At 42.4% G+C, this 19,503-nt stretch overlaps 1 protein-coding gene across 2 annotated transcripts in view; it reads right to left on the bottom strand.

Annotated features, from left to right (window-relative positions):
* Positions 1 to 643: 643 nt before the first annotated feature.
* LOC134223230 (7-methylguanosine phosphate-specific 5'-nucleotidase) overlaps positions 644 to 19,503 on the bottom strand; it is a 35,086-nt gene continuing 16,226 nt past the window's right edge. For both annotated transcript variants that reach the window (XM_062702379.1, XM_062702380.1), the window contains exons 3-4: positions 1,048 to 1,474; positions 644 to 985 (exon numbers count right to left, since the gene is read on the bottom strand). In XM_062702379.1, the coding sequence (XP_062558363.1) occupies positions 860 to 985; positions 1,048 to 1,474 (553 nt within the window). In that variant the 3' untranslated portion in view covers positions 644 to 859. The remainder of the gene's footprint in view (positions 986 to 1,047; positions 1,475 to 19,503) is intronic.

The following is a 19,503-nucleotide window of genomic DNA, read 5'->3' as shown; positions in this document are numbered from 1 at the left end:
AGGACAGCCCTTTAAGTGTCCGGATTGCGATAAGTCTTACGCGTTCAAACGGACCCTGGCGGACCACATCCGCCAGGTTCATCAGAACATCCGGTACGGATGCGAACTATGCGGGAAGGAGTTTGTCAGTCGGGATGTTTTGCGGATCCACAAGAAGCTGCACACCAACGAGGAGCACCGGTGTGGCATTTGCCATCAGGTGTTCCAGCAGAGGATGTACCTGAGGAAACACATGGCGGTGCACGATATGAAGAAGTTCAACTGCGATGATTGTGGCAAAATTTTCCGATTTAAGGAACAGCTGAAGCAACACATCAGGGTGCATACCGGGGAGAAGCCATTCAAGTGCGAGAGTTGTCCCAAGAGCTTCCGAACTTCCAGCCATCTGAAGCAGCATATGCGAAGTCACACTCAGGAGAAGGTGTTCAAGTGCAAACAGTGTCGAGCGGAGTACGCCAATAAGAAATCGTTAGAAAGGCATGTGGCCGGGACACATTCTTAGGGGTAAGTCGATATTTTTTTCAATAAAACATTGGAAAACAATCAAGATGCAAAATGATTGATCCGAACACTTCGCGACTTTGAACACTGAATTTTACTAAATGGGGCTTTCGGTAATTTTTGTAATGAACCAAAGACAACATTTCACGAACAATAATTTATATTGGTGCAGCTCACATAGCGCACGACAGAAACGTGGGACAGTTCACTTTTTCAGATAAACATTGATGAAGTTTTAAGTAGAGTAGATTCTGCTAAAACGACCATTGGATCGAGATCGATCGCAGATGGATGGAAACGAAACATTTAAGTGTCAGATACAAACGTCTTTGTAATGCTAAAAATGTCTATTAACAATCTAAATATCTAACTGGTGGGATTTATTCTTTATCATTTCTACAATCGCCCGCGGCACGTCCATTGTCTGGTCATCGATCAGCACGATGTCGAAGGTGTCCATGTAGCGCGGAAGGTTTTGCTCGGGCTGTTGAAATAAAAACGACTCTATTAAACTAATTTTGCTGAACATTGTTCACCAGTACTTACGTGATCGAACAGAAATCCTATTTTGAGCACGTGCGACGAGGTGGGAATCCCGTCCGCCATGCCAGCGTCGCCCAGTGAGTCGCCCATCACGATCACGTGGTCTCGGTCGTGCACCAGATCGTAGTATTCGGTGCCCTCCAGAGCGGTTTCGTTCTTGTTGAACGTATGGATCATTTTGTCCTGCAGACCATTGAGCGTACCGTCGGCGCTGTACTGCAGGAAGTTGGAGATTACTTTTACGTTGGGATGCATTACGTTTGCTTGCCGCAGCACCGACACCACCGAATCGCCCAAACCGGCCGAGAACACCAGACACGGTACCTGGAGCTGGTTTAGGTCGTAGAACATCTCGTGGGTGCCGTCCCGGAGGCCGTCTTTGAATCTCTTGGCAACTTCGGTAATTTCTTCTTGGGGGAGCGGGAAGCCTCTGCGGAAGAATTAATTATGAGGAAATTTGTCAGTATGATCGTTTTTATCAAAGTGAGCTTCATTTATCGGATAGTATGAAGTTGAGCAATATAAACTTTGCGCTGTGCTGGATTGTATTAAAGATACCGTTAATTTGCTTAAAGGTTCCCCCAAACACACGCGACGCGACAGTCGCGAAGCGATTCTATCGCTTGGCGACAGCGATTCTGTCGCCGTTGGTATGGAAGCGTAAATTGAACATTGCCTGCAGCGACCCAACGATAGAATCGTGGCGATTACTTGTCGCCGTCGCGGCGATGGAATCGCTTAGGTTTGGGGGAGCCTTAAATTATTTTCTCAGTATGTATCTCATTTTGTTTGAGTGTGCATATTGTTTACACTGGGACGCTTATTAGAATCTGACAACTGTGTTGTAGAGAAAATTCACTTGTAAACGGTTTTTTGCGAAATACAGACGTGATAGAAATTACAGTCCACCGAGTTTTTGATTTGACCGCTGAGTTCCGAAGAAACATGGTCCATATCGAGCCGGATGTATCACGCGGAATCAGTGGATACGGTTATTGATCGCGCTCGCGTGTTGGGGAAGTGAATTTGTGATTCCTTGCTCTGGAAGAAGCAAGGAGAATAAAATCCAGCCACGGAGGCGAAAACGAAAATTGAATCATCAAGCGTTTGAAAAGTGGCAGCCATTTTGTGTGACCGGGAGTAGTTGCGAAACCGGTGCGATTGGAGTCATTTGATGATTGATTTGTTGCGCATAAAGTGTGTCGAAATTCGATTCGTGGTTCGCGGCAAAGAAATTGGCATTGCACCGCCGAAATAAAGTGATGACAACAGTTCGACGAGAAATTTGCCGCTGGAAGAAAAAATAAGTGAAAGTGAAAATCTGCGGTGAAGATTTCGACGCCATTTTGAAAAAGAAGAATCGCATTTTTTTGGGATGCTTTGCGACGCCATTTTGTGGAAGAAGAATCGCATTTTTTTTGGGATGCTTTGCGACGCCATTTTGTGGAAGTGATTTGAAGCCAAGTCGGAAGCATGATAAATGAAAATGGATTCGTTGATGCGTTTTTTGCGGCTCCATTTTGAAAATGAACTAGTACTTCGTGAATAGTGAAGTCACTTTGTGAGAATTCGTCCAAAATTGAAAAAAAGTGAAACTCTTTGAGTGAAGTGAAGTGATATGCAGTTGAGATCCGGGAAGCAGAAGCGGATTTTATTTTACAATAATTCGATCCTGAACCGAATCTACATTGCGGATGCTACAAAGGGAACGGAGTTTGAGGACAAATTGATAAACTTTGAAGAATTGTATGAGTTTGTACGGATTTCGCTGGCAGAAATGATTGATCAGCTTGAAAAGGAACAACAGCCAACTGCTGATCAACACTTAATCGATAGGAAGTTGATGGAAGTTCAAACCAACCAGCTTGGTAGTTCTAGAGCTGCATTCCAAGTAGTACCGTCACTTTTGATGCAGCAGACTCCGCTGCCGACCGATCGTCGGTATGAAAATTGGTACAAATTCAAGGATAGGTTCATAGATATCGTTGATAAATGCGTAGGGGATTCTCCAGCTACTAAATTGCACTACTTGGACAAGGCCCTAGTTGGGAAAGCAGCAGGAGCTATCGACCAACAGACACTGCAAGATAATAATTATGATGGGGCATGGAGAATTTTGACGAAGAGATTTGAAAATCTTCGGATGGTTGTTCAGGGGCATGTCACACAACTATTGAGCTTGAAGCAGATGTCTAAAGGGACACATGGGGAACTTCGATCCTTGTTAGATGTTGTAGAGAAACGTATCGAGTCTCTGGCGTTTCATGATTTGAAAATGAAGGATAAGTTGTCTGAAGCTATTGTTGTCAACTTGCTGATATCGAAATTAGATCCTGATCAAAGCAGTGTGGTCTTTGTTTTGAATGCTTGAAGAGAGGACACCGAACAGCCAACTGCAAGATGGATACCAGCAGGTTGTGTGAATGTCAGAAGAGACACCATCCCCTAATGCATATCGACGAAAAACCAGAGAAGGTGGAGACGGCAATAGGTGATACATCGGCGAAGCAGGCTGCTGTTGGTACGGCAGCGACGAAGGAATCACCGAGAATTGTAGCAACGTGTGCGGTTCCAGTGTTGCAGAATGCAGTACAGAAGCAGGTGTTATTGGCGACAGCGATCGTTGATGTCTTCGATAGTAGCGGTGTGCCACAAAGATGTCGTGCATTACTGGACTCTGGAGCAATGGCGAATTTTGTATCCCAAAGAATAAGTGATTTACTGCGTTTACGCAAGGAAAGAGTAGACATACCAATAGTTGGTGTGAACGGAACTCGAATGACAGTGAAATTCAGAGTCAACGCTACCGTAAGGTCTAGAGCTTCGGACTGTGTACTCTCCTTGGACTTCTTGATAGTACCACGCGTGACAGGAGCACTACCAGGAATGCAGTTGGACACTTCAAATTGGCCGATACCGATGAGCTTCAGTTGGCAGATCCAGGGTTCTTCCGCTCCAGTCGCGTGGACATGCTTATTGGAGCAGATGTTTTCTATGAGCTGATGCAAGCAGGGAAAATTAGGATGTCCGACGAACTTCCATTGCTGCAGGAAAGTTTGCTGGGATGGCTGGTGGCTGGATCTTTTAATGCTGATCGAGGCGTATCCAGCGTCAAGATTTGCCAGGCGGAAGTTACCGATAGGAGGGACGATCATCTGAGTTTGTTACTGGAACGTTTTTGGATGATTGACGACCAAATGACCGAACCCTTGAATGATGCTTGCGAAAGACATTTCCGGGCTTCGTATACCAGAGGAAAGGACGGTAGATATATCGTGCAGCTTCCATTCAAGGAAGATGCAAATAGACTAGGGAATTCGAGAGACCAAGCGGAGAAGAGATTCAAGGCTCTAGAGAAAAGACTGGAGAAGTGCCCTGAAGTAAAGAAAATGTACTCGGATTTCGTGAATGAGTACATAGATTTGGGCCATGCAAGAGTTTTGGATGCTGATGAAGCTAAGCTGGGAGAAGGATATTACTTGCCACACCATTGCGTACTAAAGCCCGATAGTTCAACGACTAAGTTGCGGGTGGTTTTTGACGCGTCCGCAAAAACAACCAACGATGTGTCATTGAATGATATCTTAATGGATGCTCCAACAGTACAGAAACCACTATTTGCTATAATTTTGAATTGGCGTTTGTATAAATACGTTTTTACTGCGGATGTTCAGCGTATGTATAGACAAGTAATGGTAAATGAAAACGACATGAAGTACCAGAGATGTTTGTGGAGAGGAGACAGAGCGCAGCCAATAATGGATTTGGAACTATTAACGGTGACGTACGGTATTGGCCCGGCAGGCTTTCTAGCAACTCGCTGTCTTCTTCAGTTGGCCGAAGATGAAGGTGAAAGATTTCCTGAAGCAAGCGCGGTACTTACGAAGGCGTTCTACGTTGACGACGCACTTTCTGGCGCTGACACACTGGAAAAAGCGAAGCAATTGCGAGAAGAATTGCAGAAGTTATTAAACAAGGGAGGATTTAAGCTACATAAGTGGTGCGCTAATAATCCGCAGTTACTGGAAGGAGTGCCAATTGAGGATCGTGAGAAACATCTCAGCTTCGAAGACAATGAAGTAAACGGAGTTATAAAGACGGTAGTACCTTTGTGGGACCCTGTTACCGATCACTTTATGTTTCGTGTCAAACCGATGACGGACATGGGTATTCCGACAAAGCGTGAAGTATTGTCCGAGATTGTAAGATTGTTCGATCCCCTCGGCGTTTTGGGACCAATCGTAGTGCTAGCCAAGATAGTGCTACAACAGCTTTGGCGGAAAAATGTGAATTGGGATGACCCGATTCCGGACGAAGAGTTTGTGGTTTGGAGTAAACTGAGAACGGAATTATGTAGTGTAAACAATATGAAGATACCAAGGCTTGTGACAGTGGATAATCCAATAACGTTCGAACTACATGGATTTTCGAACGCATCAACTAAAGCGTACGGCTGTTGTGTGTATCTGAAGAGCATAACTGCTGACGGCGTGGGAGAAGTGAGGTTGCTTTGTGGTAAATCACGAGTTAAGGAATCAGAAAGGAAGGAGAAGAATGGAGCAATGCCGGCGGAAATGACAGTTCCGAGGTTGGAGCTTTGTGCGGCCGTTTTGTTATCCAGACAGATTAAAACAGTGCGCGAAACCTTAGACGTCGATATCAATCGAATTGTTCTATGGTCGGACTCGAAAATAGTGATTTGTTGGTTGAAAAGAGTGAAACCCGAACAGTCAATATTTGTAAAAAATCGTATCACTGAGATACAGAATTTGAACCCAGACTCCGAGTGGAAGTATGTAAACACGAAGGAAAATCCCGCCGATCTAATTTCGCGTGGAGTGCAACCGAATGAACTAATGTGCAGTGAGTTATGGTGGAATGGACCCGATTTCCTTCATGTTCCGTACGATGCGCTGTCCACAGAGGTCGGAGATTATGAGGAACAGTGTGTTGAAAACAGTGTTGTTGCTGGAGTAGCTGTGGTTAAAGATGAAACAAATATATACGAAGAAATTTTGGCGTGTAGCAGCTTCAGGAAGCTGCAAAGAATATTTGCATATGTGTGTCGATTTATCTTCAATTGTCGAGCGAATAAATCAGATAAGAAGAAAAGATCCGGAAGTATTGGTTTGCTCGACTACCGTGATTCTGTTTATTGCATGGTGCGCGTTGTGCAAAGAATTGTGTATCGAAACGAGATAAGCAGAATTCAACGTGGTGAACGTGTCAAGGGAAAGTTGACGAATCTTAATCCGATTTTCGACGAAGAAGAGCGATTGTTGAGGGTCGGCGGACGGATTCATTACTCTGATCTGCCGAGAGATCATGATCTGCTGAAAATCATCACTTCACGAACATCATTATCGAAACTCTACATCGGGAGCAACTACATGTCGGACAGAATGGCTTGTTGGCAAAGATAAGAGAACAGTTCTGGCCAGTCAATGCTAAGCGCACCATCAATCGTGTGCTTAGAAAATGTGTAAGATGTTTCCGTGTGAACCCCAAGGACGTACAACAGTTTATGGGAGATTTGCCCAGTGCCCGTGTGACCATAGCACCGCCATTCGAAAGAACAGGTGTGGACTACGCTGGGCCGTTCTTAATCAAACAAGGACGATCAAAGGCTCCGACGAAGGCATATGTTTGTCTTTTTGTTTGTATGTGCACCAAGGCTATTCACTTAGAATTGGTGAACTCGATGACCACCGAAGGATTTCTTGGAGCGTTGCAACGATTTGTTGGGCGACGCGGAAACGTATCCGATATCTATTCAGACAATGGCTCCAATTTTATTGGAGCTAAACGAGAGCTTCAAGAGTTTTTGCATTTGTTGAAGTCGCAGATTTTGGAGGAAAAGGTGGCAACCTTCTGTCAACCAAGAGGAATAAACTGGCATTTTATGCCGCCCAGGGCTCCCCACCAAGGAGGTTTATGGGAGGCCGGGGTAAAGGCGATGAAGACACATATGTACAGAACGCTGAAGGAGGCCTATTTAACATATGAAGAAATGTGTACGCTACTAGTTCAAATAGAAGCTATACTCAATTCCCGGCCACTGGTTGAGCAGAGCAATAATCCAACCGATTTTAGGGCACTCAGCCCCAGGCATTTTTTGGTTGGTCGAGCTGACGGCCATAGCTGAGCCGTCCTACATTGACTTGAAGCAACATACGCTCACCAGATATCAGTTAATCCAGCAAAGAAAGGAGTCGTTTTGGCGCAGGTGGTCCCGTGAATATATTACCGGACTACAGAAACCAGGGAAGTGGTATAAGGGTTCTGAGCCGCTACGCGTAGGACTTCTTGTGCTACTGAAAGAGGAAAACGTACCACCACAAACATGGAAGTTGGGAAGAATTGTGGAAGTACACCCCGGTAAGGACGGGGTCATTCGCGTTGTAGCTGTAAGGACGAAGAGCGGCGTTTATCTGAGACCGACCACCCAAGTTGCGATTTTACCTATACGTGACGAAGATGAGTAGAGCCATCCGGCTCCGGGGGGTGAATGTTAAAGATACCGTTAATTTGCTTAAGGTGAATCGCGTTGGAGTCCAATTAAAAATCTACATAGCGCTTTAAATGGCACATAACTCGAAAAGTAAACGACAGACAAAAGCGGAAAGTAGTTTTTCACCTTTGCTCACTTGCAGCATACACGAAAAAATAGTTTCCGGATGTGCTAACCGCCTAAATATTCACATTTGTGCGAGCAAAAACGCGAGGTGAGGGATAGCACGGCCATTGTGGCTGCCATTTTTGAACGCCACCGCAACTCACCTTAAATTATTTTCTCAGTGTGTATCTCATTTTGTTTGAGTGTGCATATTGTTTACACTGGGACGCTTATTAGAATCTGACAACTGTGTTGTAGAGAAAATTCACTTGTAAACGGTTTTTTGCGAAATACAGACGTGATAGAAATTACAGTCCACCGAGTTTTCCGCTGAGTTCCGAAGAAACAGATTGTTTTCACTATTTTTCATGTATTCGTCATTAGGTACAGTCGATTATGTATAAATTTATAAGTCAGACTTCCGGGTAACCTTTCAGGTAAGAATAATTATTCAAGTTCTTTTAGGAAAAGTCCCTGTCCATGGATAAGGGGCTTGACGTTGATATTTCAAGTGTCTTAAAAAGATTTTTATTTTATTTTTATTTTTGTTGTTTAATAGAGTGCTTTTTTCAAACAAAGGTTAAGTTCAACACTAAATTAAAAAATTAAGATATTTTTCCATTTTTTATATCTCCTTCACAAGAATATCGTTATTTTAATGGTAATGGTTTGAAAATAAGCTCCGTAGAGAAACTTTTATCACCTCTTACTTAAATAAGGTCAACAGTTATACCAAACACTTGAGGTACCATGCCTCCAAGTTAACTAATGGTTAGTGTCGCACGATCTAACAACAACTGCCTATTGGTAAATTTGGAGGTGCCGGCAGGGCTCAGTAGAGGTCTAACTAACATAACTCTAATACTAACAAGACCCTGAAACAAACGCTTATCCAAATAGCATACATCTATTTATACTTGTAGTAGTAGCTAACAATAATTCATTTTGTACCCGTATACTGCCGTCATACGTATATTTGTCCCATGTTTGCTGAGATTCCCTATATACATGGGACAGTTATGCATATAACGGCAGTATAGCTGAAGTAGAATTTTAGTAGTGAAAAGTAGAATTTGTAGATTTACTAATTTGGCATTGGAGATAGTGAATGTATCTATTATATCTTCTCGATAATCTTTTTATTTTAGTCTCTCTAGCTGCATGGATCAACGCAAAAAAACTGTTTCTCTCTTCCTTCTATTAGGTTAGTTAGAAAAATTAGCGGATATATAGGGGATATGACTTAGTGTTTCTCGTATTAAGACAAATTCGCTGACCTTTAACTTATAATAAAATAAATGACCGATAGTAAAATAAATGACTGAAATTTAATGATATCAAATAAATAATAAAAAACGAAAATAAATACATGACCATCGGTGGACAGAAAGACAAGAGACAGAGTTCTGTTTAGAATAGTTAATTGAGACCATTGTACTCACAAGATAGAGAATAACTAGTACCACTATTATTGCTACAAGACTAATAACTTGACCACTTACGGAAATGAGGATAGACCATATGATGCGTTCATCCACTATTATATTGAATATTGTATACCCTGAATCTGAATAACTGAATTTTAGACCTCATTATTTTAATAAATAATAAAGGTTTGAATATTAGAAAAGGGAATAGAACTTGACCAAAAAAAGCAATTACGGAACAACTGGACAGAAATTTTGTATAATGATCACTATTAGACTACTGAAACTTTAACATATGACATTACTGTGACTGATAGGATACAATTAACTCGACGACGTATTGACAAACATCCGATACTCAACCGTGTTAAAATAAGGGAAGCTCTTCAATGTGTCCATTTATTACAATAGTACTTAAATTAATCTATTTTGAAACTACCCTACCAGAATGATATCATTACATCTTTATTCGAAATTGTTCCTTGGAAATGGCAACAGTACCACCCGTTGTCAACATAGACTACTATTAGGTATTGAATGTCGGCTCCAAGTAACTAATAATTAAATTTACATGTTAACTACTTATTCAGAAAACATCTATGTACATGTTGAGCTTCCATTATTTGTTCGGTTTATAATTGACAGACTGTAGATAGAAAGAATAATGTATCGGTATGATCACAATACAAACCCAGGCCGCAGTGACCTAGTGAGCAACATAGCTTGAGTCGTCTGCTAGTATTTTGTATCACATGGAGAGCCCAGCCGAGATACCAGTCTATTAAGACTACAACTGGTAAACTCTCGAAAAAAAAAAAAAAAGAGAAAAGTTCTTTTAGGAAAAGTAATTTTAAAATAAAGATATTGCTACGTGGAGTTTCATTACGGAAAAAATATTCAACCCGTTAACGCTCGAGGTATGGGCACAGATTGCTGAACGCTCACAAGAGCTATTCCTATTTCTAGAACGCTATGATAATATGGGTTAAGGAGAAAAAACAGGTTACTGACACCTTTTTTTGACTATCTCATCGTCAAATCGTTGCCTGGATATAATAATGATAATATTTCATTTATGTATCCCTCCCCTCGGATATGTTATCTTGATGCCATGGGTGGGCTTACGCCATTAGCACTGGGATGGCAACCAAAGACATATCCTGTCATGGTGGTATCACATGTAGACTTTTTTTGTTTGGTGCCGCGTCACATATCTGGCATTGACGCACTGATTCCACGCATGTGCATTTGATCCAACGGACATCATCGTGTCTTGGAGCTTTGAATGGTAGTGCAGTCAGGCAGAGGCCTTTTTCATCAATGATAATAATGTGAGATCTCTTCTTTTCGGCAATATTTTTATGATGCGTTCCCTGTGACGATGAGTCGTAGCTACGTTTGAAACTAGCTAAATAGGTTGATGAAAAATGTTTCGGACAGGTTAAAGTGTGGGCACGTCTCGATAGCAGTTGTTTGACTGTATCAACAGCTACAAGCTGAAATTTTATTTTAGGTTAGGTTACTGACAAAATACAAAGGCATGTAGACTTACATATTCGTGTTCCTTTCTGATTTGCATTCCAAAACTGGCTTCTGACTACTGCTAACAATTATTGTTACTATGCTACCCTACTGAATGTGAAAATCTGTATCTCTAGTGAGACTATTTCAACAAACTCACAATAATCTTCAATTCATTATTGTCTCAGTCGATTCTTTGGCTTATTTAAGGTCAATTTTCCCAAAGAACCCATATTTTTTGATGACCCTAACTATTTTTAAAATCGAAAACAACAACCGAAAAATTGCTGCTCGTGTGAACCGGTCTGAAAAATTCACTCGTTGTTCGTTCAAAATCGGGACAATTTAAAAAAAACAGCATTTTTTCGAGTTTTGTTTTAAATTTTAAAAATACTTAGAGGCGTCAAAAAATATGCTTTTTTTTGGGAAAGTAGACATTAAAAAACCAAAAAATCGATTGAGCGACTAAAAATTTTTGACGGGAAAGGTCAATGGTCCCATGCACCGAGTTCATCATTGACATTTGAGCGGTGCGCTGTTTACTAAGAATGAATACTTTTTCATTCATCCAGTTCATGCGAGTGTTCATTTTTAGTAAAAGCGCACCGCTCAAACGTCGTTGTGTTCATTCGGTGCATTGGACCATACAACTTCGCATCTTCACCGTTTTAACACATTTTTGTTGCATGTGACAGTTCAGTACTCTGCCTCACTGACGTCTATGCTCACTGTCTGACTGACGTTTATGCATCGGGCGGCACTGAACTCATATCTGACACTGCGGTGCTGAACTTATTTCACAGTGTTCCCGCAACATTCCCCCGCCCGTATAGACCCGGACCATCCAGAAATCTGGAGGTCTAAGGGAGCTAACGTCACCGGCGGTTGGTTGACTAATCCGTTACCGGGCGCGAGTATTTTGATCACCCGCACTGCGCTGTCATTTTAGTTTAGTCACTCTTTTCCGTACCAGTCACTGTTTTCGGCTATCAATTTGGTTACTGTAATCCGCACCGGTGACGTTTGACGTTTGGCAGTTCATTAAATATTGTGTATCCGGAATAAATTTATACCGCTTTTTATACCGAAGTTGGATTTTTCTCCAGATACAGGCAACTTTCCCAACTTCGGAAGTAGTGCGCTGGATTCGCCTAAAGATGCGCTAAACAACGCATCAATTAGTTTGACAAATAAAACTTCGGAAAAAAGTTCGGTTCGGAAGTCCCGACTTCCGAATTCTAACTTGGTGCTACGCCGACAATAGCAGCGCTCTTACCGCGCTACCAAATTTGGTCACCTGTCAGTTGCGCTACTGGTTTAACAGCGCGTTTAGTAGCGACCGGTAAAGTGTCAAGTGATGATACTGCGCTGCCAAACGGCTTATATTCACCACCGGTAATCTTGCTCTTAGTCACGTCCATATCCATCCTCTCAGCCAACCGTTGCGCTTGCCCTCCTCGATGACCAACACAAGCTCTCGAGGTTCTAACGGCTTGACCAACTCCAACCACTTGCTGCGTCTTGTTATATTCGGTAAAAATATGCCAACGCCTCCAAAACTTCCGTCGGCTGTTTCCATCTGACTTGTGGGTTGAACAACGCCCTTAGTACCAAACAGCAGAAAATGATTGGGCGTTAGGGCCTCTTGCTCTGCGGAGTCCAGCGGGATATAGGTTAGCGGTCTAGAGTTGACGATTACTTCCGCTTCAGTTATAACTGTCTGCAGAACTTCATCGCTCGAGTAATGAGAATGGTCTGCAATTGCTTCCATAGTTGTCTTCATACAGATCGCACCCTGCACTCCCATGGTTCGCCCATGTGGGGTGCCGAAGGTGGATTGAATTCCCAATTGAACTTTCTTGTCAAAAATTGCATCTCGTTTTATTGTCTTAATAAATTTGTATTTGGTCGGCACGAATGCTAGTCCATCGAAACATCGATTCGTTGGTAACGATCGATGGACAGCAGACAGATCGTTTCTTCTAAATACTGCAAAGAGCAAGCGCTGGGCCACGACAGCCACCGAAGAAGGCGAACGTTGTAAAACCCCCGAGCGCCAAATCGGTAGGTCAGCGTTCTGTCGCTCCACTACTGCTACAGCCGTCGAGTCAGACCGAACTGTCTGGCTCAAAAAACCCAACTGCTAGCCAATCTGCTGCTCCAATTACACGAACGGTGTCTCCTAGTACGTTGCAACCCAGTCAAAACAAAATCGCATATGCTAGCGAATAAGTGTACAAGGTGGAGGCGATATAAGCGCATTCCTCCATTTGACTGCAAGCAAAATGCACGTATATGGCCTCCACTTTGTACATTTATTCGCTATGATATACGATCTTGTGTTTGCTGGGAAGCTTAACCATTAACTCTAACAAGACAAAGTACATGGTGGCAGGTAGAGATAGGTGAAGACCTAGTGGTGTTGGTGCAGAGGTATGGTGGGACGCGATGGACTGCGATGGTGGGACGCCCGCAAGAAGAATAGTGTTATTGTGGATCGGAATGATCACAATTCTGCGTGGTGGGACGCACGCATTTAGTAGATTCTTTCTTTGCGTTGGTGGGACGCCCGCAAGAATTATGTTTTTATCGTGGATTTCGTGAGAAGGGATTTCCGCCCATGGTTAAGAACAGTTTGTCGATACTGTTCCGGTTCGGTTTCTAGTATTTGTTGCTGGTTGTTTGACATTTATAGCTACACATTGAAATGTACGTGTGCTCAGGGAGAGTAAAGGTAGTATTAGTACTGATGATTTGTACTAGAAGCAAAAGAGGGTTATTAAAAATGGTGTTTCCATTGCGAGTTGCCACTGCACAGAAGTGTCTTGAGAATGATTTTTCATATTTAGGTTGGGCAGCCATAGTGATGGTGTGTCCATAGTGTTTTTCGATTATCAATTTGGACGCTCGCTGTACAGTAATGCGCAGAAAGTGGTCGTTTGATTCAAGATGCCTTTTTGTCATAGTGAGAGAGTAACCTCACCATTAATAGTATGTCGGTGGAGTTGTTTTTTCTTTAAACATAGATGCCAGCCGTTTTTTTAAGAGAAGAGGGGAGATGTGTGGCGTTGGACAGGCCTATAAACATGAACAAGTCTAATATACTGTTCCTCAGTCACATGACAGATCGTAGCAGCCATCGCATGCAAGAGACACATTCGCAGTCAGTCAATTCCTCCTTCATCACGAGATGAGTCGCGTGTGCAAGCCATGTAAACATGATGGGTGATTCATATGTGCGATGTTGAATTGCACAGTGCGAATGTCGGAAAGAATAGCGAAAACAACATTCAACAGAGAACCAGATAGGGGCCAGCGACTTCGTGGAAGGCCACGAACACGCTGGCTGTTTGCGATGGAATCGGACCTGGGGACCCTGAACGTTCGTGGAAACTGGAAAAACATCGTCCAAGATCGACGATTATGGAGCACTACAATACGCCAGGCATATGTGTATCGACGCTGTAGCCAACCAGGTATCCAGGTAGGTAGATTTGCTGGGAAGTACAAAAACGCTCGCAGCATATCGTCGTCGTTGCGCACACAACCACAACGACTTATTCAAAAAGCCAGATCGAAAGATCGAACCGCCGGCAACGATACGGACGATTCGTCCACATCGACGAGAAGTAACCGGAGCCGAGGACGCCCGCCCGGCAAGAAACAGCGATGCCACGACGGTGACGACCACGAAAACCACGGTCCCGCAGTTATAGACGGGAGAAGACGAAATCATCGTCGAGCCTCAAGCAATCGAGGCAAATCTGTTTGATTTTTTCTCGAGTCTTTACTAAGAAGAAACAGCAGAAAACGATTACAATGCAAACAACGGGAACGATTTTGCTTGCGAACGTGTTCTCCCACCGAACGACCCAACGAAGCGTGCATGGAGGAGGTACAAACAGCAGAAATTCTGTCTACCATCAGGTCGAGCGCACCCGAACGATCCCCCGGTGCAGACATAAATTGCTCTCCCGCATCCTGAAAAACAGGATGGAACGCATTATGCAGGCCCACCGCTTCCTAAGCAACGACAGAAATGCTCAAACGCAGAGCGAAACATCTTCCACGACACTCTCGCTTGAAAAGATCGGATCGCCAGTCTCCGTCAGCACCGTCGCGCCGCGCCGGTAAGCTCATCAGCTTCGATCTGGATAACGCCTTCGATCGTTCCTTTTCGAAAACATACGGTGCGGCAAGGCGACCCGTTGTCCATGCATATTTTCGTGCTCTATCTCCATCCACTGGTATATGCAGGGCTTGAACAAATGTGTAGGGATGATCTGCCCGACGAAATCAGCGTGGTTATGACGTCATCGTGGCAAATAGAAGCGATGAATCACAGACAAACAGACATAACACTCGTCAAATTTCCATCGTTCACTGATTTACTGGTCAATTCAAATAATCATTAGTAGGCTAATCGGACACTAGTGGCGCGCCCATCGGATTTGCTCGAGTTTGACATTTGCTCACAACCGCCATCTGGTTCGTGATTTGCCCAACTAACTGAAATCAACAGATGTCGTTAGTGTTTAAATGACGATGAATCTGATGAGTGAATGTTCAATGTGTTATGTCTGTTTGTCTGTGGATGAATGTAATATTTCGCCGCTTTAGGCTTGCCGCCAGCGCCAAATTGAATTTGCGAAAAACGGTTGCAGTGAAGGTTTGCGCTTTCGAAGGTAATGAAATTTGTACCCAGAGGCGTGGCGTGGCGAAATACTGGGATTAAAGAGCTTTCCTCAACGCAGCAATCCCAACTTTACCTGCTGGCAGCAGGGTTTGCAGAAATCGTTCTCAATAGATAACGAACAACGATAAAAGAAAGGCAAAAACTGTTCCGAATCATAACAAGCCATGATAACAAATGTATCCAACTTGTATACAAGTGCGAAAAAACAATATCGAATAGGCAGCCCCACAGGAAAGTGATGATTCTAGCTTTGTTTTCGCTCATTTTGTGTTGTTTACTGCACAGCTGTGTTGAACAAATTGAAATGCACAATCAGGACCAGTGCTCCCCGCGTTTGGAGCTTTTTAAAAGAATATTATCATGAGGTATTGACTTCCGAATCAGTTCTTTATCACTGCCAACACTGTGACATACAGATACCTGAAACGCTCCAGCACAAGTTCTGTAGCTGCACTCGGTCCTACAGCGGAGACTAGCCGGCTACACGAATGGTTGGATGAGATTGTCTTTCGAGGACCTCGCGATCCTTGTTTGCCAGGAATTGGAAGAGCTGCACGAGTGGAGATTCTCCTCTTGCTTGTAAAATACTTCGGCTTTGTTAGCGAGTGTCTCGTACTTGACTCAACTTAAAGAAAACAATCGCAGCTTACATCATTTTAATTGGCTGTATAAAAGTTATTTAACAGATTCGAAAAGTTTGAATAAGCGATATTGAAGCAAATTATTATTACTAAATAGTTCGGTAAAGATTGAGAAAAAGTTGTAGTACATGCTGTAAAGTAGTTGTGCAGGCACGTCAAAACCAGCTAAATAGATTTGCCAGATTTGCTGGTGAAAGGATTGAATAGAAGTGTACATATAAACATACAGTACACATATTTAGCTTGAAGCCGTATAGATGAGTTAAAATAACATTTACATTGACAGACCGCATCGTGCTTTCGTGCTGTGCGGTTCTATTTTCTCTCTTTGCGGAAGGAAGTTTTTAATACTACCCGAAGCTATTTTAATTTCAACAGTGCTTCTCAGCGCTATTTGTACCCACTGATCCCGTTACGATCTTTGCAAGGACCCGTGCCTTCGTTTTACGTTGGACCCGTAACTTGGGAGGGGAAGGAAGTGTTGATGTAGTACTTACTTGACGAGAGGCCCCCGACTCAGCGACACCCTCATAAGTACCACGGACTTGGATATTGGGGAAGATATTCGTTGGGTCAGGATTTGCCTGTAGCTGACAATATGACCGTGGTAGATCTTACACCGTAACACACCACGCAAAGGTGTCTACCCAGCGTTACGGGGGGATCCTACAGGGACACCGTTCTAGGAAAAAAAACTCTTAGAAGGTGACGCTCAGCAATGAGTATTTAAAAACAAGAGGAAGGGGTAGTCTTTGAATTCTCCACTTCCTTCTACGAAACAAGGTTTCAAGACCGTCCTGCCAAAGCGCGGAAAAAATAGAAGGAAGCTGGAGAATTCAGATATTCCGTCTAACTCTAATATCGGAAATAATTCTTCTCCTATCGAACTGAGCAATCAGTTCGATTTGATTAATGATGAAATTGAGCAAATCGAATCTACCTCTAGCCCAGGTGATTCGATTCATGCGAAAAAGCAAAGGATTCCGCCAATTGTGGTATCTGTTGCCGAGTTTTCTGGCTTCCGGAATGAGATTTTGAGTAACCTTCAGGGGATCAAGGTTTCATTTCAGATTGCTAGGAAGGGTGACTGCCGCGTTTTGCCGGGATCCTTTGACGATCGCAAACGTCTTCTTCAGTATTTAACTGAGAAGTGCCATAAATTCTTCACATACGATGACAAAACTGAGCGATTGTTCAAAGTCGTTTTAAAAGGTCTCCCTAGTGACGACAAATCACTGGATGAGATTAATATTGAAATTTCTGAATTACCTGGATTTGCACCAGTCTAAGTAATTAAAATGAAATAGAAATCTCGCTCTGTTACTTCCCAGAAGGGTATTTCTCAAGAATTTTATTTAGTTCACTTAAAAAAAAAATAACTAAATAATATGAAAAGTTTGGAAAAGGCCTGTATTATGTCCCATGTCCGTGTTACATGGGAACATTTCCGCAGGCCTGGAGGAAATTTCCAAAACCCCACTCAGTGCCAAAAGTGGGGTCACGGAACTAAACATTGCCACATGGATGCTAAATGCATGATTTGTGGTGGAACCTCTCACGCCAAGGACGCCTGTCCTGTGAGAGAGATTCCAATAAATTTAAATGTGCTAATTGTGGGGGCAATCATAAATCCAATTTCTGGGAATGCCCTTCACGCAAAAAAGTTTTGACTTCCCGTGCAAAATTTATGACGGGAAATTCCAATAGGATCCCAGATTAATAATAATAATTCATACCCACCACAATCAACGAACAAATTTTGCTCCTACCTCTCAACGGGTAACGAGCAGTTCGTCGAATTCTAATTTTTCAAACACGCCCTCCTATGCTAGCATCGCTGCAGGCAGGCAAAATTTTATTTCCGAAAATTTACCGATGAATGACTTTCATACCCATTCTTCAACGGGAAATAACGTTCGTTTTGACGACTCAGGTAGCATGTCTGATTTTTTTTATTTTCTTAATGAACAATTGCAGTTCAGGTTGGTATCAAATTTACTCAAAGAATTGTTATTGGACTTCGTTTTAATGGATCCAAATAATTCTTTGAAAATTTTAAATTGGAATGCCCGCTCTTTAAAGGGTAAGGAAGATGAATTATTCAACTTCCTATCAGTTCATAATGTGCACATTGCCATTATAACTGAAACATATTTAAAACCTGGTCTTTTCATCAAAATAGATCCAAATTATTTCATTTACCGTAATGATCGTCTTGACAGCGCCTGTGGTGGGGTCGCCATTGTCATTAATAGACGTATCAAACATAAATTATATTCTTCGTTTGAAACCAAAGTTTTCGAAACCTTGGGAGTTTCTGTTGAAACAAATTTTGGACAATTCTCTTTTATTGCAGCCTACTTGCCTTTTCAATGCAATGGGCAGCAAAAGAATTTGTTGAAAGCTGATCTTCAAATTCTGACTCGCAACAAATCAAAATTCTTCGTAATTGGTGACTTCAATGCCAAACACCGTTCATGGAATAATGCTCAAAACAATTCCAACGGCAAAATTTTATTTGAAGATTGTTCTGCGGGATATTATACTATTCAATATCCCAATGGCCCAACTTGTTTTTCATCCACTCGAAATCCTTCGACAATTGATTTGGTTTTAACGGATTCAAGTCAGCTGTGTGGCCAATTGGTAACTCATGCTGACTTTGACTCTGATCATCTTCCTGTGACATTTGAAATCTCACAAGAAGCCATTTATAATCCAATCAGCTCTACTTTTAATTATCATAGAGCTGATTGGGAATTATAAAACGTATATCGATAGGAATTTTGATGTTGATACTCCTCTCGATACCAAAAGTGATATTGATAATGCTCTCGTATCTTTGACAAATTTAATTGTCGAAGCCAGAGGCATTGCAATTCCTAAATGTGAAATTAAATTCAACTCCATTATTATTGACGACGATCTTCAGCTACTGATCCGTCTTAAAAATGTGAGGCGAAGGCAATACCAAAGAACTCGCGATCCCGCGTTGAAAGTAATTTGGCGAGATTTGCAAAATGAAATTACAAAACGTTTCGCTTTTCTGAGAAATACCAACTTTGAGAATAATGTCTCGAAGTTGGATCCCAGTTCGAAACCCTTTTGGAAAATAACGAAAATTCTTAAAAAACCTCAAAAGCCAATTCCAGCGCTTAAAGAGGGAAATACAATTTTATTAACAAATGGCGAAAAGGCTCAAAAACTTGCTCAGCAGTTCGAGAGTGCCCATAATTTTAGTCTAGGTCTCACTAGTCCAATTGAGGATCAGGTTACACGGAGCTTCGAAGACATTCTCAATCAAGATAATGTTTTTGGGTTCTATACTATTTCCCAGAAAACCGTTCTCCAGAAAACCAAACCCCAAAATTCCATTCCCCAGAATGTACCATTCCCCAGAAAACCAATCTCCAGAAAGTACCATTCCCCAGAAAACCAATCTCCAGAATGTACCGTTCCCCAGAAAACCGGATGTATAGATGAACATGATTTCTTTTTCTTGTTCTCTTATTAAACCTCATTGCAAGACCATACAATTATACACAAATGGAGCATACA

This window comes from Armigeres subalbatus, chromosome 3 (genome assembly GCF_024139115.2).
Source record: "Armigeres subalbatus isolate Guangzhou_Male chromosome 3, GZ_Asu_2, whole genome shotgun sequence".
NCBI classification, from domain to species: domain Eukaryota; kingdom Metazoa; phylum Arthropoda; class Insecta; order Diptera; family Culicidae; genus Armigeres; species Armigeres subalbatus.
The sequence above is the reverse complement of the archived record's forward strand: the minus strand, read 5'-3'. Positions and strand labels throughout refer to the sequence as shown.